The sequence below is a fragment of the Pyrus communis genome, chromosome 6, assembly GCF_041283825.1.
Source record: "Pyrus communis isolate YQ-2024b chromosome 6, ASM4128382v1, whole genome shotgun sequence".
NCBI classification, from domain to species: Eukaryota; Viridiplantae; Streptophyta; class Magnoliopsida; order Rosales; family Rosaceae; genus Pyrus; species Pyrus communis.
The window spans coordinates 21,641,076-21,668,302 of NC_142570.1; the positions used below are offsets into that span (position 1 = coordinate 21,641,076).

The 27,227-nt window shown below is 36.9% G+C and overlaps 2 protein-coding genes across 2 annotated transcripts; one reads left to right on the plus strand and one right to left on the minus strand.

Moving 5' to 3' along the window:
* The first annotated feature begins 1,622 nt into the window (after positions 1-1,622).
* On the plus strand, positions 1,623-7,376 carry LOC137711643 (alpha/beta-Hydrolases superfamily protein). The gene is made up of 5 exons (XM_068450895.2): positions 1,623-2,374; positions 2,943-2,979; positions 3,445-3,681; positions 3,861-3,908; positions 6,528-7,376. Exons 1-5 carry the CDS (start codon positions 2,034-2,036, stop codon positions 6,978-6,980), a joined length of 1,116 nt encoding a protein of 371 aa, XP_068306996.1. The 5' UTR covers positions 1,623-2,033; the 3' UTR covers positions 6,981-7,376.
* A 2,040-nt stretch (positions 7,377-9,416) lies between these two features.
* FTSH11 (FTSH protease 11) lies at positions 9,417-26,991 on the minus strand. The gene is made up of 17 exons (XM_068448900.2): positions 26,090-26,991; positions 24,982-25,135; positions 22,921-23,013; positions 22,612-22,697; positions 22,384-22,507; positions 21,799-21,918; positions 21,314-21,364; positions 20,607-20,668; positions 19,867-19,924; positions 19,042-19,167; positions 18,419-18,499; positions 14,798-14,927; positions 14,519-14,667; positions 11,336-11,617; positions 10,903-10,992; positions 10,764-10,817; positions 9,417-9,831 (listed from the first exon to the last, which is right to left on the minus strand). The coding sequence occupies exons 1-17, from the start codon at positions 26,752-26,754 to the stop codon at positions 9,679-9,681; spliced, it is 2,478 nt and encodes an 825-aa protein (XP_068305001.2). The 5' UTR covers positions 26,755-26,991; the 3' UTR covers positions 9,417-9,678.
* Between the last annotated feature and the right edge of the window lie 236 nt (positions 26,992-27,227).

The window sequence follows — 27,227 nt, forward strand, 5'->3', positions numbered from 1 at the left end:
CGCCAAACGAAGTTATAACGAAAGAGATCTAAACGAGCAAAGATAAGGGTAAAATGGTCATTTGACCATTAATCTAAAAGGCTTCTGCTTTGTTGGAGCAGCCATCTAGGGCGCCACATGTGTGGTTGTGATGGAAAAAGGAGGAGAGAAAAGAGGGAAAGGAGAGAGTGGTCTGCCCAGTAGGAAGAAAAGGAAAAAATGGAGAAGGAGAGAACCATATCCACCCTCGACCTGTTTCCCTGTGCGACTCAACCTGACAACAGCCATGAAATCCAACATTTTCCTGGGCTAATTTCTGGCTAATTGCATCGAGCCACCACCTAGAACCAAACTCCACAACCCTCCCTTTTTCCATTTCCACCCAAACCCGACTAGGTTTGGCTTCCATTTTGAGAAAAGAACGCAGTCGGTGGCTCTAAGGGTTTCATGGCGGCGATTCGATGTACCTACAACCTTCACCGTTGATCACCACCACCAAAGGACTCCCCTTAACCTCAAGAACAAGACCCATGCACTAGTTGAGGCGTTGGAGTTTGTTTTGGCGTTGAATCAGGAACACCTATTTCTAGGGTTTTCAACAGATCAAGGGCAATTTCAGGTATTTCCTAGGCGAATTGGACTTTGGCCCAGATATGAAAATTCTTCCCCTTGTCTTGTTCTACAATCCTATAAATTTTGGTAATTTTTGGAGTTAGTTGGAAAATTGAGTTTCCGTTTGCAGGAAACCGTCGCACGCCAGTGAGTTGAGTTTGCCTTTTTAAGTTAATTTCGATATTCTTATTTCATATTTGATGTTCGATTGATGTGATTCGATTGTTTGAATCTCATATTGTAAAAGTTCGCCACTTGAATATTTAAGTGATAAACGGTTTAAATATGATTGTGAACTACAAATGGCTTGATCCCGTTTAAGGGTACGTAGACAGTCTAATAAAAAGATTAGATGCAGCAATAAAGTAATCGAAATAAATTTTATGAATAATTATCGAATAAGAAAATTTATTGTGGTTAATAGTGTAAAGGTTAACCATGGTTGTATGTTTGGTGTATCCCCATAATTAGCTTCCAATTATTTTGGGTCATTACATAAACGATAAAGATGCAATTTATGAAAAATGTGTCACTTGGACTAAAATTTTATACGAAATCTTACTACATAGCTCTCAATGTTACACATGTCAATTTAAAATATTTGTCTCCAACAATAGGTGCTAAAAGTAAGTATCTTATAAATTTATTCCAAAAATTATATTTAAATAGTACAAAATTGTAAATTAATCATATAAATAAGTTAAATATGCGATAGATCATAAATGTGTCATAATATTTTTCTTTTAGTAAAATATCGAAAAGGTAATAAAAATGTAGGCGGGCACCATTGGTCACCTTAGATAAAGGATTACAAATCTAAACAAACAATAACGAGCATGGGAGCCGTGTAAATTTTACAAATTATGTTTTTACGAGTAATAAAAAGAGAGGAAAAAAATTTTGAATCCAAAAGAGTAAATTGAATAAAAGATTTTAACGACCAGAACAATTTACAGTTTTTGAGTCGTATCAACTTAAAAGAGAGAATAAGCACGAGTCCTCAAAATTGACCGAAAAACGAGATGTCGTGTAGCGAGCAAGCAAACCAGTTGAGATACAATATTGACCTCTTTCGCTGCCACTGCAGACAACAGTGTCCAGCTGACAAGCAATGAAGTCATGCAATTTAATTTGACTCAGCTTTTTTAACTTCATCTCTATCTCTCTCTCTCTCTCTCTCTCTCAAGTGTGTTGTGTACTGTATCAAACAGAAACCCCCAACTAAGTTTGCACTATTTTGTACTGCCCCACCACCGCCACCCACCACCACTTCCACCACCTTAGGCCTTTCTCATTCCCTCTCCACCTTAGCTTCAAAAACTAGTTCAGATAGAACCTGGGTGGGTGGGAGTCTCTTCACACATGCATTGGATTGGATTAGATTCATAGTAAAGAGGGTTGGGGGTGGACTGTGATTGGAATTTGGAATATTGTTGAATGGAATGGGGTGCATGTTGTCTCAGGTAGCAGCGAAATTTGCCTTCTTTCCGCCATCTCCACCGACCTACAAGATCCAAAAGCGGGAGCGCGACGGCAAGCTCAGCGCAGTAGCAGCATCGGCCACCACCAACACCACGTCGTTGCCGGCTGTTCCGCCTGATAACAAATCCTTGGACGTGTTGGTGATTGACACAAAGCGGGGGAACAAGATCGTTGCTTTTTATCTGCGAAACCCTTACGCCCGCCTCACTCTGCTTTACTCCCATGGCAATGCTGCTGACCTCGGCCAGCTCTATGACCTCTTTCTCCAGCTCAACCTCTCTCTGCGCGTCAATCTCATTGGGTCTCTCTCTCTCTCTCTCTCTCTCTCTACACTTTTTTTTCTTCACTTTTTGTGGGGTTTTTATTTATTTTGAGGCTAAAACAACAATAACACTTGAATCAATTACTTTTATTTACTGCCTTGCCTTTCCTGCAATCAAATTTATTTACTTCCATATGGTAAATAATTTTTTTTTTTTTCTGGGAGTGATTTCTGGATGGGGTTTTAGATCTCTGGCTATTACCTTTTCCCTTTTTATAAAGTCATTAATTTGTTTTGTTTGGATGGATTGGATGGAGACGCAGCAGCCAGCTGTACTGGTTTTTTCTTGTTGGCTTTTTGTGCCTTGTCTTTCCGGCACTTGAGATATATGATCTATCAATATCATTGGGTTTCTTTATTTTAATCTCTGTGTTAAAAGGGAATTGCTTTCTGTGATTTTCATTGACGAATTATCTGCGTTTTCTTCGCAATTATAAGACCGTGAGAGATGGGATTTTCAGATTTTTTAATGCCCATTTCATCAACTCTTGTTTTTTTTTTTTTTTTTCCACTTTAATCGCTCATCTGATGTAATTTTTTTATGCAGGTATGACTATTCTGGCTATGGAGCCTCTACTGGCAAGGTACTGCAGTCATTTATGTGAAATTTGTTCTTGTTCCTCCTTGTTATTAAATTCTAATGCCAATAGTTTGGGATTCATTTATCGCCCGAGGAATCGGATATATCAATAATTCCAAAAACAGTTTGGGATTCAGTTATCTGTGACCATCATTAGTATGGCTTAGCAATGTTGCATTGTACATGTATCTACATTCAATTATTTATATTTATGCATACATGAGAGTTGGTAGCCACAATATTTAACTATTGATATATTAGAGTGGATTGATCTTCTGGATTTTGTTATGCTTTTGTTTCTTTCTTTGGAACTTATGGGTTATGCCAACCCCACTTAGTGAGATAAGGCTTTGTTAGTTCAGTTGTTCTAGATTTGCTTGTCATCTTATATAAATCCCGAAAAGCTCATATTCGTTGAGTGTTTGTCAGCACAAATATTTAATTGTTTCTTCTTACAAATGTAATCCAGCCTAGTGAAACAAATACATATGCTGACATAGAGGCAGTATATGAGTGCCTTGAGACCGAGTATGGAGTTAGCCAGGAAGATTTGATCTTGTATGGGCAGTCAGTTGGAAGTGGACCAACATTGCACTTGGCAGCTAAGTTGCCAAGGCTGAGGGGTGTAGTTCTGCACAGTGCAATTCTTTCCGGCCTCCGTGTTCTTTGCCATGTGAAATTCAAATTCTGCTTTGACATTTACAAGGTACAGATTATATCTTGCTTAACAGTCTATCAACTATCAACTATGCTATTTTTAACTTATTATAATGACTCACTGACGTGGTGACGTCCTCATAGACTGTTAGAGTGATTTAATACTATGTATTGCTAAAGCTCGTTCTGTTTCTATTCTAAGCTGTTCACTATTCTAATGGTGTGCAGAACATCAATAAAATTAAGAAAGTGAAGTGCCCCGTGCTAGTAATACATGTAAGTATTTCTTGTCTTCTTGAAATGTTCAAAAATTATATTAATCAAGGATCCCTTTCAGTTTTCCATTGTTTTTGTCTGTTTGAATTTCTGTGAAACAAAACTATGTGAATGCATATTGTTCGTGTGCCTAAAACAGTAGTAAGCTAGATCTTTTTTGAAGGCCTGGCCCGCTGAAGTTACAATATCCTTCCACTTGAATTTATTCATTTGTTTTTTTTTTTGTATTAGCATATTTTGCAGCACACCATCATTTACTTGAAAAATAAAATTAGGTTATATGCTAGTACCTCACTGACCTCTGACCCCATTGTCATTTAGCTGAGTAAGGACCTTTTCTCCCCTTAAGAAAATATGTCAATGCTTTTGAGCAAATATGGACTTTTCTCCCCTTAATCAAATATGTCACTGCCTTGTTTTTTGGGCCTGGAAAACCCTATTTGGCTGGTCAACCACTCTTCTTGGTAGTGTAGGACTCTTCCGGAATCAGATCGTCAAATTGTTTGGTATAATCTGAACTTCTGGCTTTATGTGGTGATTCTTGATTTTAAAGGAAAGATGCACTCTTTTAGTTGTATACTTTGGATTTTTACCTCTTCATTGTGTGTCATGGCTTAAATTTAACAGTTGCAAGCCTGAATGAAGGACGTTGTACTTTATACATCATAGGCCAGTGCAAAACTTAGCTCCTTTGACAATGCTCTGAGAAAATAAAAGCCTGTTTGGTATCCTTCTTGGACCCTAAACCCAAATTCGTCATAAATGAAATACCAAACAACCTCTAAACAGCTTAGGTAGAGCCAACCCCAATTAGTTGATATTAAAATGTATTTAAGATAAGTTTGTGGGCATATTAAAATATATTCAAATTTAGTTGTAGTTATATGGAACATTAGATGATAGATTTGATTGGCAACCTGCAAAATATTCAATACCAACAGAGCTTTGGTTCGGATACGATGCAAGGGTCTGATACTGGCATACAGGACTAATAGAGAACTATCGGAGAATGCATGGGAGGTAGAAAGTTGTAGATAGAAATTATGTGTCCTCATGGCTCTCGTGATCTCATCTAACTGATGCACAAAACCTTTTTCTGGTAAAGATAAGAAGTTTATTAGAGGTAATGGGACAATTTTGAGTGAAAGTCTGTGCAGCATTTAGCATATAAGAAAGCGATCTACTGCAGTTAGGCACATCAAACACTTAGGGTTTTTGGGGTATAAGTTGATAAATCCAATTTCTTGATGATCTGTGAAGGACAGTAAAGTAAGTGCTCGGTGAAGTTTGAGGACTTAAGAAGGCAAAACATGGAAGCTAGAATTAATTTATTCCAGGAGTTTAAAAACTTCTCAAGAAATCCAATTTTATGAGCCGTTTTTCATTTAGATGCATTGAGTATTATTTAATGTATATAAAATCGTAGTTCCTCTTCTATCATGCTCCTTTTATGAATTGCATCTTTATTTAGTTCCTCTTCGACTCTGTAACCTCTGATCATTGGCCATGTGTGATAATTTTCTCTTTGTGAGTTTCTTACATTTTCTCTCTTTAAAATATGCTAAAAACTCGATGAAATAACCTAGCTTCTTAAGGACCAAATAAACATGTCCAATTAGTCTTGCTTCCGTTTCCTCAACGGAGCTGTTGAATTACTTGAAAAAGGAGCTTTTCAAATCACCAGCAGATTAAACAAGTGAATATGACCATTTTAAGATTAATATGTCATGTCTATTTGGACCTGTTCTTGGGGTTCTATTTTTATCAGAACACTATTAACTTGTTTGTTTAAAGCAAAAACTGAGTGTCCAATGAAGAAGGAGATGCTTCTGTGTGCCCTACACTCCTACTGTGTTCATAATATACAGGGAAAGTGTGGTTAAAATGATGTGATCCGTATGTAGATACGTATTTATTCCCACATCGGAAAGGTCCGTCTAGTGGTTAAGACAACTTGGAGAGGATCCCAAGCTATCAAGGTATGGAGATTGTGATACCCTGAATCTTGTACCGGAAATGAAATATTGGTACTTAAGTAAGGTCCATGAGTTTAATAGTCACCTCCAGCTAGCACTTTTGGGTTAGGTCTTGGGTTTTTACAACGTTTGTTTTCTAGATATATTTGGGTTAAGCAGATGAAAGGATGGGAATACAAGGGACACGTCAGCGACTCAGAATGGAGTGCAAGCATTGGGTTTGTCCCCAAATTTACTTGGTATTTGATATTTGCTTTTTGCTTTTCCCCTTAGACATAAAGGGATGTGATTTCTTTTCATTTTAGAGGGTATATCGAACCAAAGCCATTGTATGTATTAACTTGTGTTTACTACATTTAACAGTGGTATCGGATCTAAGACTGGTCATTGTTCTTGACTTTTTCCACCCTCAGTTGATTTTTCCCTCGCGCATACATTCCTCCGCTGAATTTTCTTTGATTGTCTGCTAATTCTGTTCTGGCTCTCTCGTGTATGTTCACAATCTTTGTACCTTTTAAAGTAAGCTTCTCACTATTTGTGTGCCGCATATGATTATCCAACTAGTGCTCTAACTCAACTGAACTCATCTGATTTGTTTTATTATGATTATAATTTGAAATGTGTCGAAAAATTCGTCTTCCAGGGTACAGACGATGATATTGTGAATTGGTTACATGGCAATGCGCTGTGGAAAATGGCAAGGGATCCGTATGAGCCTTTGTGGATTAAAGGAGGTGGACACTGCAACTTGGAGCTTTACCCTGATTACATCCGCCATCTTTGCAGGTTTATCCTAGAAATGGAGAACATGACCACAGAAATCCGTCTCAAAAAGATTCGGCAGAATATGCGTTTGCAGAAGAAGAGATCATGTGCAATGTGTGCAAGCATGTGTTGTAGTATAAAACTCTGCCGACCTAAATGCCCTGAATGTTCAAGACCAAGGTGTCTAAAATGTCCTACATGCTGGAAGCCAAAGTGCGTAAAATGTTGTTGGCGACCTAAATGCCCAAAATGTGCAGGATCAAGCTGCTGCTTTAGAAACGTTAACTGGCGGTGCTGTGGTAGTGGTTTAAACGGCGAGCAGGATGGATGATGGTAACAATGTGCTTGTATAGGTTTCTGAACTGCTAACACCCCATCCCTTGTGCAGTTTTGTTAGGAACAGGAGCAAGTAGCTGTCAGGTTTTGGTAGTACGATTAATTGTCTCTTGATTCGGATCTTTTTATTTTATTTTGGGATTCAGACTTGTTTTCGGATCAATGACGGAGGGTGACGAACTTGGAACCTCTTTTAACGTCATGGTAAGTCGAGTACGACTAGACCAAAAGGTAGTTGGTTATGCGTGCTTTCGTAGAACCTATTTAAACGTCGGGAAGTGAAGTACGACTAGACCAAAGAGTAGTTGATTTGTGTCCTTTCTTGAGAGATTTTGGGAGTTTATATGATATACATCCGCATGTCAATGGTGGCTGAGTGAGTTTGTCCAAATCTATTCGCATTTCAGATGAATCGGTAATTTATGGGAATTAAGGTGTTTGGGAAGGGAGAACCCAAATTAGATGAACGACATATTAGCATTCAGTGGTTATTCCTGAATAATTTCATTCAGTGTAGTGATTTATCATTCAATGAATGATTGAAAAGTGGTCAAACGACTCAATTATAATATTTGTTACTTTGCACATAAGCAAAACATTTAAATTGTACGTACTACCCATCCAAGGGATTCCTTTAATATTCCAATAGATTTATTTATATTTAATATTCAAGTACATAGCAAAATTATAGATAGGGAATTATACTAGCGACCTAACTAATTTTATTGTAGAAATTTTCGGAACGGTGACAATAAGGTTTACAAGTCGATTTCAGATGTAATTGAAGGAAAAGAGGGAAGATTTTGTGAGACTCTGCCTGACAAACGGGAACATTATGTAATTGTCGTATGTCCCTCACTTTCGTTACATCGGGAAGAGGAGGAGGGGGGGTGGTGTGGGTGGTGTTGGGTTGTGGTGGGCATCGGGTTGTTCGGCTCGAGTCGTACTACAACCTGTTGGCCGTGTTGGCTGTATGCCTAAAAGTCAATCATCAAACGACAAACCCTTGACAATCGTAATTAATAACGTGGTCCGAGACCAGCAATTGGAGATTAAGAAACTAATACGGAATAGTGGATCCGTAATAACATTACACGTAAATTGAGGTAGTCCATCTCAGTTGGAGAACTCATAGGAATTCTGTTGATAGAGACCCTCTTAAGTATGTGCAATCCTAAACTATTGGCGATGATAGGATTATATTTGTGGATATCTTTATTTCAGATAGATCGCTACGTACTATATCCTCTCGAATAAAGAATGGTGGGTCTCTTGCCATTAGTGTTATACACTAAGATAAGTATGTAAGTGTTCAATAGAGATTGAGTACACCGAACGTGATCAAACTAGCCAAGTTCTTGCATAGAGTTCTATCGACATGTCAAATGTGTAAACTAGACCTATAAACGGGTCGGGTTTATTAGGTTTGAGTTTGGTTTAACCCGACCCGTCAATTTAACGGATCATTCAAACCCAACCTGTTAAGCTAATGGGTGATCTGTTTCACCTGTTGAACATTTTTTTTTTTTTTCAATCGACGACAGGTTGACCCCGAGCTCCTCCGCCTTGGACAAAAGCCCAGCCTTCTCGATGTTGCTGAGGACCTTCCGCTTTTCCAGCTTCTTGAAATTTACGAAATTCACATTTTCTCAGCAAACAAACAAAAGGGTATTTGTAAATTAACCAAAAACAAAACGGTATTCGTAATTTTATATAAAGATACTTTCTTGGTAGCCAAACAGAAGTTACAAAGCATGAGTGTACCGTTCATAACTTTGTGATTAGCCAAACAGAAGATATTTTTTAACGTCATCCTGGACCTCAAAAATCTCTAAACCGGCCCTGCATATGAATAAGTCCATAACTTTGTGATTATGCACTACGCCTCTAAGTGGGCTAACAACTGTATCGTTCGGGTCATCCACTTATTCGTGATGACATGTGAAGGTCCAAAACTTCGTTACTATGATCCTGAAATTCTTCGGCCAGAATGTCAAGTGTTTTCGGTAATAATTATCAAATTGACTTGAGTTTGGATCACGAAAGTAAAGCGATTAATCACACTAGGGGTTTGACATTATTATCCGCACCTATTAAGAAGAATCATATTGCATTATAATTTCAATTGAATAAGTTCTATGTACTTGTTTTACATTAACTTGGGAAATAAGATATACAACTAGATATCACTCATAGTCGTGAAATATCCTTGAGTAGTGAGTTATCATTCTCACTATAAGGTGGCGAAGCCATATGAACTCTGTTGATACAGACCTTTTACCATATGTTACCCTCAATTGTTCCAAAGCAATTGATTGACAATACAATCGGTACATATTGTATTCTCAATCATCCAAAGCAATCAACATAGCTTAGTACAAAATAATGCATTTCATTGTTCAAAATTCGTATAAAAAAAATTCTGCCAAGATTGTGGAAATATTCTTTATTTGTGTTTATTTGTATCCTCCTTCAATTGAAGTCGAGAGTAAAAGTGATGTTCCAAACTAAATGGGCACAATTCCTAAAATGCAGTGTGGATGCTATCGGAAAAGTTTCGTAAGCAGTACTGCATCAGATACACTATACAACCACCGGCGCCGCTCCGCCCGCCCCAAACCCCACCCCTCCTTTTCCCCTTTTTCCCGAAAAAAAGAGAGGATAAAATTACATCAAAGAAAAGGAGATGAAGTTTAAACCAGTACAAGATCCCCCTCTTGTTGCTCCTCTTGTTGCTCGGGTAGCAAGCCATCCTGATACGGAAGAAGAATACGCTTGATTTCTTCTGCACCAAGGGTTTCGTACTCTAAAAGTGCATTTGCCAATGTATGCAATGCCTCTTCATGCTGAAAAATGTTAAAGAAAAAAAGGAGTCAGCCAAGTCCAAGCAAAGTAACAAAGCAACAAACAAGAGGTGCAATTTTCAAGTGTAAAGGCAACATAAAATGCTTAACGCATCAAACTATCTTGTGCGGTAATGTTTCTAGTGCCAAGGCAATAGAATGACTGCATCATAAAAGATTTTGTACAGATATAAAATGTTCCCCGAAAGAAGTTTCTGGATATATGCCATGTAACTTCTTGACATACTAGAATTTCAAATATCGCTACGAATCGACTAGAAGAATACATGGCGGATACAGTCAGGATACCGTAAGGGTTTTCGTAATTTTTTTAAGTGAAGCTCTATAGACTCCTCTAAATCTGCTGAAATCACTCCCCACCTACAAAATATGATCAAAATTCCTGTTTTATCCATATCCCTTGTTAAAGCCACCCACTGAAATTAAACCCCCCAAAACATGGCCACCCAATCCACCCACCGGCAACCTCCACAACAGCTCTCCCACCGGCAACCTCCTTTCCTTGTCCATCTTTCTTTCTTTCTGCTCCACTCTCCTCCCCTTCTCTTCTACCAAAAACAAAAGAGGCAGGGTCTGAACTATAAAATTGCATTATAAAATTGAAAAGCATCAATCAACTTTTTTATTTTTTATTTTTTGCTTCCCTTATCCACCATCTGCATCTATTTGATTGATATGAATTTCTAGATTGGAAGCCTCGTCTCATGATGACATATCCAAATTTCAAATCGGGTTTACCATTTGTGTGTGTGTGTGTGTGTGTGTGTGTGTGTGTGTGTGAGAGAGAGAGAGAGAGAGAGACAGAGAGAGAGATTTCCAGTTTTTGGAGATGTTCATATTGTTTTATGGGACCATATCCCATATCCTGTTCTACGCATCTAGTGCAAAATAAATCAATAAAATATCGTACAAACCTTCTTCAGAAGTGCTTTTACACGATCGTATGCTTCTCTTAACAGTTTCACCACCTGTAGAACAATTTAAACCAAATTTAGGTCCCAAACTAATATCATAATCATTTCATAATGATCACCCAGGATTCCGAGAACATACTTCAGCGTCAATACGAGATTGCATTTCTGGACTCGGACGATCTTTGATATGAACTGGCCCAATGATGTTGCTCATGCCACAGTTTGATACCTTAATCACAAAGTTGACAACAGCATTAGGCGATTAACATAAAAGTGCTTATTTCTGAGCAAAAGATGAAATTGAGAAAGGACTAGTGCTTCAGTCACCACAAGATGGAAATTCTGAAGGCAAACATTACAAAAGCAGAGCATATATTTAATAACTAAGCAAAAGATGAAGAAAGGCCATTTCAAACATACAATTGCATTGACTGAACAATTTGCAAAGCTATCCAAGGAGCAGATAAAATTAATTAGGAGGAATATTAACATGTTTACATCAATACTTTTAAGGGAATGAATACTGGATTTGAAAAATATGAATTTTTACATAAGAGGAAAAATAGAAATACCATATAATGGGCAAGCTCTGTAGCTGTGTGAAGATCACTGCTTGCTCCAGTTGTGATATAATCCTGACCGAAGATGATCTCTTCTGCCACTCTTCCTCCCATACAGACATCAAGACGGGCTAACAACTGCCTCTTGCTAACTGATGTCTCATCATTTGATGGGAGCTGGGTGACCATTCCTAAAGCAGACCCACGAGGCATAATTGTTGCCTTGTGAATTGGATGTGCCCCCTCAGTATTCAAAGCAACAATTGCATGACCACTTTCATGATATGCCGTGAGCTGAACGATGGGTAAGCATATTAGCAAATAACAATGCAAGGTCAAACTGTAAGCAGACTATTTGTAATAACTAAAACGTTTCTGGACGCAATGGTCCAAATTAGAATCTGCACTAGAATATAGAGGCAAAACAGATGACAATATGACTACATCACCTACATACATATATTTAAACTCTTTACTATCACTGAAAAAACCAAACCAGGAAAAAGGAGGCTGCTATCACAATCACTGACTCACTACTGCCATTCCCACAACAACATATGAACAAACTCACAAATTCAATCTGTTTTGCACATCCAACTTCATTCTCTTCTCAGCTAAGTCCGACAACCCTTACTAATATTCCGTCTACAATAACATTTGTCCGTTCTTTATTTAAAGCTGGCATCAATAATTTGTCATAATCATTGTCACCAACATAACGTATCAATTTGATGCATCCATTGACACGCTATTGATGCATTATTGATATAAGGTCGAAGCACGTCCATTCCAAAGATAGACAAATATATACATTATGTATATACATGTTTTCTAAGATATGGGAGACTAGTTGTGGGGCCACTCCACATTGAATTTCAACGATCCGAACTATCTATTCAAGTTTCACTTCACGGAACACCCTTGCAAATATTAGCAAAATCAGGTGTGACTGAGGTATCTAATTGTGCTCAAAGAAATTGACGAACATTGTGTTCAAAGAAACATTCAAATTTGCTCATAAGAATAAAAAAGGTAATGGTTTCAAATTGATTTGATTTCTTGCAAGGATAATCTATGAATGGAGATTTGAAAAATAAATGGTTCGCATCAATGTAAAAGAACATGGAGTGTACCCCAAAACTAGTCCCCATCTATATTGTATTTCAATAATTTGAACCATCTATTTTTACGTCTTCCCTCAAAGATCATCCTTGGAAAAATACTCAACCCCGAAACCATTAACCCACTTAATTAGATGATTGTCCTTTCAGGGTTCTTGAAACACCTTATTTGTCTATGTTTTTGGGGGTACAAATAGATGGCTTAGTGGTTTTGGATTTGTCTAATTTGCAAGATTCATCGTTAAGGGATACCTAAAAAAATAAATTAGATTGTTGAAACTTGAAATAAAATCTGGAGTGAGTACCACAAGGTGACAAGGTGTCCCTTAAAATAATTATTCAAGGGATTATCCAATGTGAAAGATTACAGGTTCAGTGGCTTCAAAAACTTCGTTCTATTGTAACAGTGAATTGAGGTTCCCTCACTTGGATGACCTCACTTCTTGAGTTAATACTTCAATGATCAGATTCAAAGCTAAATTGATGTAAACAGTATAACAATGGCTAGGGAAACTAATGGATTCCTAACATGAGAGTTGAAGTAGAAAAGAGAGAAACAAGAAGAGAAAAATTAAGACAGGTAAAATTAGGGCACGGCAATCGAGGAAAGAGAGAAGAATGTAAATATCAACTGTCAAATTGTTATGGTAATTTGAATTACTTTATGATAATGGGTTCAATCTCAACCATTGAAAGTACTTTAATCCAACAGTCTAAAATGTCTGTTAAGATGTGTCAAAAAATGTCTCCCGATCATGTCTGTTAAGATGTGTCAAAAAATGTCTCCCGATCATGTGTGTGTGTATATAAACACACACACACACACACACACACATATATATATGGTAGTTCCCAATCCATTCCATAATGGACAATTCAGCATTCATGATCATCCTAGCAAAAAATTAGACAGATTCAAAACCGTTTAGACATTCATTTGTAGTGAAGAAAATGGCTGCCACTAGTTTCGGGTTTGGGTTATTATTAGCAGAGATGATCTGAAAGAGATCTAAAAGATAGACAGTTGGGCTGTTGAAATACATTAGGGTGTACGACCTAAGAAAGTGTCAAAATGTGTGTCAAGCTACTGCCTTCTTCAGACTGAAACATAGAAGAGAAGATATACGTGGCATTAACTGGTAGGTCTCAAGAGAAAATAGAGTTTCGAAACACTTAAATTGTGGGCTTGGTTCTCTATCAGGTGGGAGAGGGAAAAAGGGGCTGGATCATTACAGTAAACAAAACAGCAGTCTTTTTTTTATTTTTCTTTTTTCCCAAAGCATGACTAGATAAAATGCAGCCCTTAATTAAAGTGCAAAGAATGTTAAAACCAATAAACAACAAGGCACTTTTGTCGAAATTGTTTGTGAGGCATCCGTAAAGCAGACCCTTTTTCTTTCCTAATTAGTGAATATGCAATAATGACTACTAATGACTACAACAAGGGCATCCCCTCTAGAAGGGTGCCCAGTGTACATGTTTTTAAACAGATGCTCCAATCATTTAAACAAAGCTCCTTGTCCTTTGAAGCTTCTTTTTCCTTGCCCAATTAGGCTTCAGGTTCAGTTAGGTTATGGGTATCGGGGTAAAAAGTATAGCCTAACACTGGACGCCACACTCTAAAATATAAACCATGTCCCAACAGTTAAGAAGCAAGTCCTAAGCAAAGATCTGTTTTAGATTGTCACACATGTGAATGTGTGATGCTCGGGCCATAATCTTTATCTTTGTTCTACTCATATAAATTCTCATACCGTTACCATTATCATATGCCGTATCTCCTAAAGAAAATCTGTGTCCTTAGATCTTTTCCAATTATACTATTCTAGTCTTTTCAATCACATGTGTGGTCAGAGTACCCAGATTTCAAGAATGATTTCAAAAGCAGCACAGGTTTGAACTGGTTCTCAACATGAAATTGAACTTTAAGAACACAGTTTTATCATCATGCACGTGTAAACTGAACTTTAAGAACACAAACAATCATCAAGCATAAATTCAAAATGAACAAAACGTTCAATACAAACGGAGGTTGTAACATTAAATTCAATTTACATGTGAAGGATATGAATACCTTTTTCGAATCCTCAGATATGAACATTGTTTTCCTTTCAGTACCCATAACAATCCTGTCCTTCGCAAACTCCAACTGTGAAGCAGTCAGCTTCTCAGCGCCATCAACAGCAGCTTTAATGGCAGCAATATTTACCAAGTTTGCAAGATCTGACCAAGTAGAGAACGAAAAAAGAAAATACAGAAATGGAGAGGTTCAGGCCAGCAGACACAAACTTTGAGACAAAAACACAATTTTCTATGAAAGAAATGCTAATTTAATAGAATGAAAGGACTTGACCTGCCCCATTGAATCCTGGTGTCCCACGAGCAATAGCTTTAACATCTATATCATCAGCCAATGGTTTGTCCTGTAGATAGAGCTCCAATATTTCTTGACGACCTCGCACATCCGGATTAGGAACAACAATCTATTTAATAATATTTGTCAGTCTACTATCTTTCAAAGCCAAACAAAAATTTCTACGGATAAATTGATTATAAAACCTACATAAATCTAAAACAAATGTCATGAACTGATTTTCTAAGCAGACTGAATTTCTTTTACTGAGAAAAGATGAAAATTATACGTGCTCATGAAAACTGTCACCAAACTTGCATATCAGAGTAAGCCTGGACAACAACTAAGAATAAGCTAATCTACTGCAGCATTTCAATAAAGCTAAGGGCAAGGAGGGCGATCGATGAAAAGATCAGTTCCTAAACATGGAACAATCCCAATGCAGCAAGGATGGCAATTGTTGAACTCTCTCCCATTGGTCGTTCAAGTTCTGGAATGTACAACTTTAAAAGTTCTCCTATTCCTCTCCAACCAAACAGCCCAATGTATTGCCAGCACAGCCTATCTTCCTAGCACCAAACCCCTTTTCTATCTTCAAGAAAACTTTAATTCTTCAGTTAATAATACATCGCAAGTAGATGGAATTGCCAAACTAAAAGTGGCCTCCAAAGCAGCATTAACATTAACCACAACGAAAATACAACTCAAAAGTGAGAAGAAGTGGTTGGTTCAAACATTTCAGATCACTTTTGCACGTTGCACATGATTGAATATAAAGGCACCAATAAGGTGAGGAAACCTTATTTGTGCCTTTATATTCAATCATGTGCAACATGCAAAGAACAATCCCAATGCAGCAAGGATGCCAATTGTTGAACTCTCTCCCATTGGTCGTTCAAGTTCTGGACTGTACAACTTTAAAAATTCTCCTATTCCTCTCCAACCAAACAGCCCAAAGTATTGCCAGCCCAGCCTATCTTCCTAGCACCAAACCCCTTTTCTATCTTCAAGAAAACTTTAATTCTTCAGTTAATAATACATCGCAAGTAAATGGAATTGCCAAACTAAAAGTGGCCTCCAAAGCAGCATTAACATTAACCACAACGAAAATACAACTCAAAAGTGAGAAGAAGTGGTTGGTTCAAACATTTCAGATCACTTTTGCACGTTGCACATGATTGAATATAAAGGCACCAACAAGGTTTCCTCACCAATACCAAAAGGTATTCACCTTCCTTTGAGCAATAACCCAAACTAGAACCTTGACCTCAGGTGGTACTTTAGCTTTGTCCATTAGCTTTTGACTTACAAGAAGAATCTTCTGAAGATTCCAATTCATTCTTTATCCTGTCTAGATGGATCAGCACAATAATTTCTCGTAGAGAAAATAGCTCAGTTAGCTCCTCCTGCTCTACGTCATTCAAATTACTGAGTCCCAAAATCCAAAGACAAAAGGAAAAGGGATGAAATACAAACTAGCCATGGAAGTATTAAAAGATTCAGCCTTTTTTTTCCAAGCATAGTTTTTTTCCTCTTCACCAAGTTTCCCACCCCTAAGACACCCGTCGTTTACTTGAGCTATCACATTCCATCTTACCACATGATCCTTGTTTCTTTCATTTACCCATCCCACAGAAAATTTTCATCATACTCAAGCCTTTTAGCCACATTTATAGGAATCCTAACAATGAAAAACAATAGATTGGCATGCTACTTCCCATAACACAACCCAAGGGCAATGGTAAATTTCCACCTTTGGAAGGAAAAAAATTTCACCACATCCACCCTAATGGAAGACCGAAGTATTTATAACGCCATCTTCCCATAACACAAACCAAAGGCAATGGTAATTCATAAACCAAAACTCCGGTATGTTATCCCTGCAATTGAACAATTTTTCTTATTCATTTTCATCCCATAAAAAATACCAAAAACTTTCAGAATCATGAATAAGTTCCAAACTCCTGCTCCTTCACAAGTAGAAAATATATAGTGTCATCTGCAAAGTGTAAATGTGAGATCTCCACCTCATCCCTATACAAAGTGTTCCCAAAAAGTGAATTGTATAAAATAACATAGCAGTGATTTTGGGACTGCCTGGTACACAAAGAGGAGTGGAATCTTTTCTTGAGGTATTCAAATATGGCACATTTATTCCTCATAGAAGACTGCTGATACATCAAACATAGCAAGGTTGTTCATTTGAGAAGTGGTCATATTACAGACTTCCTCAATTACATCTGGTCATGATAAAAAGTTTCTTGGCCTTTTCTTACTTTATGGAAGGTGTTTGGCATTACGCATCCTAAAACCAATAGCGTCACCGGTTTATGTTTCTGTTCCTAAGCATGTTTTAGATTTAAGGAGGCTTCCCAAAGTCCATGGATTTAGTTTGACAGCTAAAACCTTTGGAAAGGTGTAAAAGTAATCCAAGAGGATGTTAAAAGTTAGAGGACATGAATGTAAAGTATAAAACCGGTGCAAATTTACATATGAAAAAGCTAAGGTGTTCATTGAAGGGACCATGTGATGATTGAATGATTCCTCTAAGGAATGAGAGATTCCCTGTTGGTACTTACAATAAGTTGAAGTCTAGTAATTATGGCCCTTACAAAATCCTCAAGAAGATTAATGACAATACCTATGTCATTTACCTGCCATATTATTGGGATGCCATTGCATGCAGTAGAGAATTTGAGGTCAAACTTTTCCCTAGTGGAGGTGGTGATGGACTACAAGCTCGATTAGGATGATTATCCTATAAAGACTTCATTAGTTTTCCTTTTCCTATTTGGTTTTTCTTTCCCCTTTATTAATTACGATTTTTCATTCAAATTCCACTGTCCTTGTTATATTACCAAGAAGGATTAGGTTATGGTGGCATTTTAAAAGCCTAGTTTTCTGTTGTAATATTCAAATTCCAGTCCATCATTACAAAGTTTGAGAGTTTAATTAATATGATGGATTCAAATTGTTGTGTTCTTTGGTTTAGATGCTGCTCTATGGCTTTCCTATATTTTCCGCTGTGTTAGATATTGGGAATTGGTACTTCTTGAGAGATCTTGGTTGGAAGTTGATGTTGAAGGATTACGAATTTACAAGCCATGTTTCTGGTTTGCGTGTCAACCTAGTGTTTAAGTGGTCTTGATTAACAAGGCTTTCAACATCATATAGGTGATTGGAAGTGGAAATTAGCAAGGAGACCTTGATCGTTGCTAGAAGAAAGTTTTGTTGCTCACTAATCTTTGTGGCTTCAGTTTCTACAAATTTAAAGGAAGTAGTAGAAATAACGGACAACATGTTTACTGGAGCAGAGATCTAGGATGCTCTAAAACAGGAAACCAAACTGCATCACCAACCATAATTACAAAAAGAAAACCAGCAAAGAATACCACAAACAATAAACAACAGGTATATTCAAATTCAGAAAATTCTCAAAGAAAGAGCTATCCCTAAGTGATCTTACTATAATGCCAACATAACAAAAGGCTTTCATCTGCACTTGGAATCTCCACAACCATTTCCCAAGATAAAAGATAGTGTAATGAATTGATGCTTATAAAATGAAATGAAATCATAAAAATAAAATAGTGTAATCAATAGATAATATAAATAACTTACATGCCTATCAAATCTACCAGGCCTTGTCAATGCTGGATCAAGAATATCAGGCAAGTTTGTTGCAGCCATCAGAATTATTCCCTTCACAAATTATAACAATTTAGATGTATCAAATATGAAACCATGAATACAGGTAATGGCTGATGTAGGACAGTAACAAGAGATGGGAATACATATAGGTTCGGACTCACTCCAGCCTTTGGCATCACCAAAGGTGTATCAAAATAATTCTATACAGAAATTAGAAAAATTCCGGCATCACACCGACCACACTGAAGGTGCCTTGGAATCACTCCAAGTCAACTGATGCCGCATAAACAAGCAGGAAATAACAGACCTCGGTTTACTAATTCAAAATTTATAAGCTTACAACCTTTTCTAGGCTAATTGGTAAGAAACAGGAAAGATCCACATTAATATGCTTAGGAACTCTGACATATCCACACTAATACACTTAGGCACTCTAAGACATATTTTATGACACCTTATACATTAATCTTGTCACCTAGAGAAACCCAAAACAATAAATCTGCAGATAAAGGTGTAACTACCTTTAAACTATATAAACTAGAAAGACTTCATTTATTAAACCTTGAACTATGCTTGACAGTGCTTTAATATACCTCATTCTGCTCAAAACCATCCATTTCTACAAGTAGTTGATGCAGCGTTTTCTTCGTATGCCCTTCCCATTGTTTCCTAGTGGACCCAACAGCATCTATTTCATCAATAAAGATGATGCAAGGAGCCTGTGACATTTTGAAATCTTACAATAAATAATAAGAAACACGTGCAAAGAACATAACAAATCATTTGTATGGCAGCGTGCACAATTTTAGAAAATAATAATAACAAATTCTGAGGAATGCTATTACCCTATGAAAACAAAATGAAGACTATTGTGTGAGCGAAATGGGGGTTAAATGACGAGGAGCATGAGAATATTTTATGGTTTCATTATGGAGGCTGAGGCTGGATTGGTTCCTCTTCTCTCCTTTACGGGCCCTCGCAACAACTGTGTCGAGAATCAAGAACATTGCTGTCAGTCGAATTTCGTGGAATAACTTATCCATTTATTTCGCTATGTGATTCTCATTTCTCATCACCCCACCTCTAGAAGCCTTACCTACCATACTAAGATCCTTTTCTAAGTGCTTGTAACTCCATCTCTGTAGTCTCTTCTCTTAATCTCTCATAGTTTCTTTCCCTAACCTGTCCCGCTTTACACAGGGAATACCATATGGGCACAGTTGTGATCATTTTGTCTCTATTTTATGTATTTGCATGCCAAATTATTTCATCTTTTTTATTGCGGTTCTTTCATGATGACTAGTTGCCTCGATTAAAAGTCTTATTTTCTTAATTAATCAATTCCAATCCATATTCTAATAAAAAAGTTTTCCATGCGTGCCAAATTTTCACCAAAGAATGCCTCATCAACCACAAACCTTTTTTTTGGCTGCTTGGAATAAGGACCTTACACGGCGAGCACCAACTCCAACAAACCTGTCATTCAAATAACATGAGATCACTTCGGACATGGTAATATTAAGTAATCCCATATCAAAGCAATATCAGTTCACACAAGATAACTAAGGAAATAAAAAAAAAAACACTTAAAAAAAGTACTGAACAATTTAAATAATGAGCAAGGGCTACAATTCAATTTTCAGGTACTGACCTCATAATAATGGGTTAGATAACAAACAATGCAGGAAAAGGTTTACAGAGATGATATTTTAAAAATAAATATATAAAACATTTAATAGATAAATGGTATTTCATTGGTGAGAAATATTACAAGGAAATTATGTTTCTAAAAAACCTGAGATAGATGACAGAATATAACTTATGATGAACATATGAGTTGTACTGCATAGGATAATTGATTTTAACCATCTCCAATAAATAGTATAAATTATTTCACCAGTCCAAAACACCAGTACTTCAAATTATTCTCAGTAGAATCTAGCTTAATAGTAAGCAAACCCACTTATATAAATAAAAGAAAATTGTTTCTTAACACTTTTTAGTGCATCCTACAACCCAAGCAGAGAAAAAGTGTCGGAGACACTGAAAAAGAAATATGGGAAACCATAAAGCTTAAAAAAAAAAAAAAAAACACACTTAAGGTTGACATATTTTTTTATGGAAAAAAAAAAAAAAAAAATAGTCAAAGATGACTTACATTTCTTCAAATTCAGATCCTGCTCTATAGAAAAATGGTACACCAGCTTCTCCAGCAATAGCCTTCAAGGTCCAACATAAATCAGATTATACATAATTTGCACATTACAAGAACTATCACAATAAACATTTAAGATAGGTGTTGATGCACAAAACCGGGTTGACTTTGGAACAGCGGAAAGTGTCAAGATATGACCCTTGCTAGGTTGCTTCAGTCACCTAGTGAGGATGGTATGTAAAGAGACAAGAGATAAGGGAAGCAAACACAAGATGCATGTGGTTCACCCTAAGTTAGGCTATGTCCACCAGGATAGAGGAGTTCCCATTATGTAGAATTTACATAAACAAGGGTTTAGACATCATCATCATTTAGTGAGTTCTAATAATGGATTAAGTAGAATAAGATAATCCGGGGTAAATTGTGGGAGAAAGATCTCCTTTTATAGATGAGGAGAGTCCCCTGTTTTCGTCTGCGGTCGATAAGGGACTCTAGAAGCTTTATTCTGGTGTTAACATGTGTTACATTAAAACCAAATTTAAAACATCTTAACAAAATGCTTGTCATTTGGCAGCAGGAGAAGTTTGGATATGAATTCTAAGGAGCATATTAATTTACAAGTGTCAAAAAGCGTTACTGAGATCAAATATAACATTTGATAACTCCAACCATAAATTTTCAAGAATATTGAGGATAATAAATCAACTTACCTTAGCAAGTAAAGTCTTTCCAGTTCCTGGTGCTCCTGTCAAAAGAATTCCCTGCAATTTAAGTATATCTTAGACCCGTATGTTATATCAAGCAAAAAATGAATAAATAAATAAAAATCGCTCATGCATAATCCCGATTAAATTGTCGATGAAATATAAATGGGTCGAAATTTACAGATAAATCAGTGGAAATATTGACATCAATGAAACTTTCGTTTAAAGCATGAAGGGCCTGAATAAGACTTCAGATGTTAAACCAATCAATAATTCATCAATGAAACATGCAAAATTAGAATACAACAACAAAGTATGTGATTTTAGTTAAAACATGAAAAAAGTATGTGTATGTGTTGGAGGGACAAATACTAATGTATTACAGCAATTCTAAGGAAACAAGATTCTCCTTGCAGCTTTTGAGTAGCAAAGAATATAAAAGTATATCTACCGAGAAGAATGAAACATACAATCCAAAATCTAACACAAACCTTAGGTAACTTGCCCCCAAGGCGAGTAAACTTAGTTGGGTTTTTCAGGTACTCCACAACCTCTTCAAGTTCCTTCTTTGCATCATCACAACCTTTTACATCTTTAAATGTTTTAACATTCTGCAAGAAAACAATGAAAATGGTTTGTCAACCAGTTTGAACTCCATGACTGATTCATAGGCCCCTCCAAACCAAAAAGAAAACCTCAATTAATGCATAGACTACCAAATTTTTAACTACAAAATCATGACAGTAACAATTTGAGCATTCATTTTTGTCTTGATGAGTACCAATCTAGTTACTAAATAGCACACAACTTGCAGCAAAACATGAGACTAATTATCCCATTTAAAAGGTTAGCTTCTCTTTATTAAATTCTATGTTAAATTTTCTTTGCAGACTTTAAGCGATCAGCGCATATTACAACATTAATTCCTGATTCATGGAACCAAAAGAGAAGAGAAGAGAAGAGAAGAGAAGAGAGAGAGAGAGAGAGAGAGAGAGAGAGAGAGATATTTAGAGAAATTAATTGTAGAAAGTCTTAGATACTATCAATAATCTGATTGCAGATCATTAAGCATCTACCTTCTCAGGAGTCACTTCTTTATTCAACTCTTTTGGGGCATAGGAAGAACTTGAGCCAACACCAGATGTACCTATCCCACCCAAGCTCCCTATGTACTTTTGAAGAGCAGCAGCACCCACGAACCTTACCAAGTTCCACATTAAAGAGCATGAACACTTGAGATTAAATGCAAACAACCAGTAAATACACAGAGAGGGAGAGAGACTACGAAAATGAAATGTTCATACCACACTAATCCAACCGCAACTGTGAACAAGATAGTTGATATAATCTCTTGTGCAAAACGAGATTTATTTGATACTTTAGGTTCAACCTAATAAATGAGATGTGTATTAGGATTCAGGAATAAGGATTAAAAGAGAAGCAAGGGGGCGGGGAGAGAGAGGGAGAGGGAGAGGGGGAGAGAGAGGGGGAGAGGGGGAGAGAGAGAGAGAGAGAGTATGTAATGAAAATCAAAACAATGCAAACCAGTACAAAAGAACACAACGCTGACAACCTTTGTCTGCACCAAGATTACAGTTCGAACTGAAACTTACCATCACCACATGCAATGGCTGCTTCTCATTTATGCCAGGGCTCAGAAAGGGATCGTCCATGTTGCCTGATGCACGCTGCTTCAGCTCTTGCAGCTGCATATATACTCACTCATTCAAATAAAACTACTATATCACAGGGGACACAAAAAGAAGATAAAGGCATGTCCAGAGAATGAAAGTACCGAACCAAGGGAAATATGCCACAAAAAATAAAAATAAAAATAAAAACTAGGAAGAAATTAAATGTTGCAAGAGCACAGTTAAGAGTAATAGAAAGGTGTGGGGAGCTTTTTTTCCCTGAGGTTACTCGAGTACAGCAGGAAATATGAGTACAATTCTAATAAAAAAATGGGAACTTTAACGAAAAGCTCCCGGTATTGCTCACTTTAACGAAAAACCACATTTTAAAACTAAAAAGTCAATCATGGTACTATTCACTTTACCCTTTATTTTGTCCTTATCGTTAAAACTTAAAGTTTTCGAGCCCTTTTCATTAGTTTTACTTAAAAAAAATTTGATAAAGAGAGAATTTTATTAGGAGAAAGAAAAAGGCAAACAGAGAGGGTGGTCCAGCAGACCAGCCCAAACACCACAACAAAAACAAAGAACAGAAAACCAACTAACAGATCTATTAACGATTGACATTATATAGTTAACAAAAAGTTTCATTCTGTTTTGCCTAAATGTCTCTACTGAAGTTCAATAAAGATATCTAACTATTTCTTGAAAACAAGAAGAAGATGCTTGTTGTGTGGACCTACTCTGCATTGATTGTATTGCTTTAATCTCTCTAATTTCCGATGCTAATCATTTGGAATCTGTTCCTACTGTGATTAAAGAATCGGTCTTCCAGTCATAATATCGGTGCATCAAGAGCTTCTAATTTTATCTATTGTGCAGGAAGTGACATAGAACCATTACAATCTTGTCTTGGTAACATTCCAACTAAAATGTACAGACAAGTTATTGTACATATCATTCTTATACAATGACTGAGTTTATGCAGTGCTTTATTTTGGCAACACACACTCATCTCACGTAGAATCTGAATGCATGGAACACCGTATGAATAGCAAGTGTCCATGGGAAGCTCCTGGGGTTAAAATAACAATCCTACTTCTGCATTAATGAAATGAGCTTATATATGCTTTGACCCATTTTCCAATCTTTTCAAGCCTACTCTAATATATATATATATATATATATATATATATTTTTTTTTTTTTTTTTTTTTTTTTTTTTTTTTTAAACTAGTGCCTCCAAGTCTTTGACCCAACTAATCACTAGGCCCCCCCGCTAGACCCCACAACATTTGGGGAGCAAGAAACTCTAGCATTTGCTAGGTGGGTACCATGGGAGAGAGTCAAACCCCGGACCACTTGGGAGCAAACCAAGGGCCTGACCACTAGATTAAATACTCTTAGGTAGCCTACTATAATATATGGATCTACAACTACATAACCATCAGGACATTTTTACCCATTAAATATTTTGATCCGAATTAATTTCATAGGCTAAGGCCTTTCACAGTAAGACAAAAAAAGTGAGTGTGATACCAATATATTGAACTCATATAGGAATCACCACCTACAGTTGGCCAAAAAATTTGAGTGTGATACCAATGTATTGAACTCATGATCATTATATTAAACTCATGAGTGTGATACTTATAATTATGCAAAATCTAATTTTATAAAAAAGAATATGACTCTTACAGTTATTGAACTTGCACTAGTGTAGCAGTAGTGTTATAAGTAAAACTCAGGCTGCCTGATTCCTATATATAGTTATAACAGTCACTCAAACTACTGTGAAAGGCCTTAGTGCCTCTTTTCGTTTCTCCTCTAGCATATTATTGGTTCATTCATATAATTTGGACTTTTATTAAACCACGAAAGGAAGTGACACACTCAAGGATCAGTATGTAAGAACTAAGAACCCAAAACAGGAAGATAAAGGATGTGATATTATAGTAGATAAAAACAATAAAGAAGAGTTTTTTTCCTTTTAAGAGAGGATAGGGAAGAGCTACAAAAAAATAATGCAGGACAACATGATTACCAATAAAGGAAGGCTAGACGGCTTTCCGGATTCGTCGTCTGGAAGATAATCAGAAATAGCATCAGTGACCACAAGAGCTCGAAGATACTCAGCAACTCCTTTACTGTCCACACTATGATCCCTTTGTTCAAAGCGCTTGATGACAGACTGAGGACTGAAAGAAAATACCAAAAGATTAATTAACTGGAACAGTGCTAGGCAGGGGGGAGAATACCCAAAGGTTGACAAACAAATAAATCAAACCAATTGCTCGTGTGTTAGTCCTCCAAGGAAGATGAAAAATTACATATTATGCAAAAGTATTTCGTATATATATTGAAATATGAAACCAAATCTATTTTGATAGAATCAAACATGACGCGGAAGTAGAATTAAGTAAATGGTAACTAAAGTGTATAAACATGAAATCATCTTTGGATTGCCAAAAATTGAAAATCTATCCTATTCATTCAACAAAGAAAAAAGTTTTATATTTTAATCTCCAGAGATATGAATAAAAAGTTAAATCAAATTGAAGCCTCTTTAGTAATTAGTTAAGAACTTCATTCTCTTTTCCTTTACCAAGTTTCCTATCAATCATTAAACATGAATAAAGAACAAATTCAAAAATTGCATGCCCAAAGAAAGGACAAATTCAAAACACTGATTAAGTCTAAATTAACTCCCAGTCAGAAACTTCCACTCCAAAAATTACGCCTACTGCTTTCCAACCAATGAGAGCACAAAAAGTACCCAAGAGGATAATCTTTCAAGACTTCCAACAGCCCTATTATTCCTCTTAACAAAACCTCCACTCCATGAGCATAGCCACTCAACAAAGAATATGAAACTATCAAAGGGAACACCAACCAAAGAAAGGACATAACCGCACAGCTCTTGGAACACCAAACTACCTTTCGTAGTTTAATGAGATTATTTACATTTGAAATCTTTCCATAGCAAATGGTTTCCTTCCACCGTTGACTGAGACTAATACAGTCGTATGGTTCACTTGAATTGGTTATCCCATTATATACGAACAGCAACATAACATTATAAACTTTAGAAAATGGAAAACTTATCTTTAAATTATAACACAAAGTATAATTATTATACTCTATGGCTTAACCTGTGCTTGTTGAGCTCAGCCAGCAAAGCACTCTGCTTTACAGCGTCCTTGGGATTGGCATCAGCCTCTGCAATCAAACGCTCCAACCGCTTTTCGTGCTGCGAAAATGGCCACCAACTGAACCAATCGGAAGCCAACACCTTCGAGAACCCACTTCTTGTAGTTGCCCACAACCCCATCAAGAACACCACCAATGGCATCCCATTTCCATTCTTCTGCCCAACCAAGTTCCCACTCTTTCCCTCCATTTCCACCACCTTCTCACTCTTTCCGTCCCCATTCTCCAAACCCATTTCCCCAGACGTACTCTCCACCTCAAAATCCAACCTTTCTCCGCCAAATTCCTCAGTTTCCGGCTTACCCACATTGGATACTGAATTATTCCCACCACTAAATTCATTCAAACTCGATTCTTCAACTTCAGAACTCACCGCCAAGTCCGATTCTTGATTCGTACTGGCATTGTCAGGGTGCAATGTGCAAGAAATCGATAAAGTACGATGGACAAATCCGAAACTTTGACAACTTGGAGGCGCAGCTTGATAAAGATTAGGGGTCCAAGTAAAAGAGGCGGAGGAGCGGGAGAGCTGAAAGCGTTTGAATTTAGAAGAAGGTGTTGGAGAGAGTGAAAGGCTGAGAAGAAGTGAAGCTTGTAGAGTAGTCATGGTTTAGGGTTTATCAGAATGGCTTTGTTTCTCTCCCCCTCTCTCTCCTCTTTCTCTTCAGAACAGAAGGGCGTGGGTGGTATATCAAGGAAGGAGATTGAGAGCCACAAAATTGCGCGAGAGAGGATTAGAAGAGGGAAATAGAGAACGCAAGAACCTTATCTTGGGATTGAAATTGGCGCCGTGTTCTTTTGTTTTTGGTCGGACGGCTGGCCCTCTAGTCCATTTGTCTCATGCGGTAACAATGACAACAATTTTGAGCCTATGACACTGTCACATGTGAAAAATTAACCGAGTTGTTAATCAATACTCGTTAAAATCTATTTAGTTTAATTTTATCTTATATTATCAATCTCAGTTTTATATTATGTCACAACGTCATGGGCTGAAAAATCTCTACTGTTAATGGCAACTCATTAACATCTTAATGGGTTGATATGTCACTAACATATTATAGGACAGTGAAGTCATTC

Coding starts and splice junctions, on each gene's coding strand:
- FTSH11 (XM_068448900.2), bottom strand. CDS start 26,754: ATGACTACTCTACAAGCTTCACTTCTTCTCAGCCTTTCACTCTCTCCA. Junction 23,014..24,981: donor CGTCTAGCCTTCCTTTATTG/GTAATCATGTTG, acceptor GTATATATGCAG/CTGCAAGAGCTGAAGCAGCG. Junction 9,832..10,763: donor TAAAAGCACTTCTGAAGAAG/GTTTGTACGATA, acceptor AACATTTTTCAG/CATGAAGAGGCATTGCATAC.
- LOC137711643 (XM_068450895.2), top strand. CDS start 2,034: ATGGGGTGCATGTTGTCTCAGGTAGCAGCGAAATTTGCCTTCTTTCCG. Junction 2,980..3,444: donor ATGGAGCCTCTACTGGCAAG/GTACTGCAGTCA, acceptor AATGTAATCCAG/CCTAGTGAAACAAATACATA. Junction 3,909..6,527: donor GCCCCGTGCTAGTAATACAT/GTAAGTATTTCT, acceptor TTCGTCTTCCAG/GGTACAGACGATGATATTGT.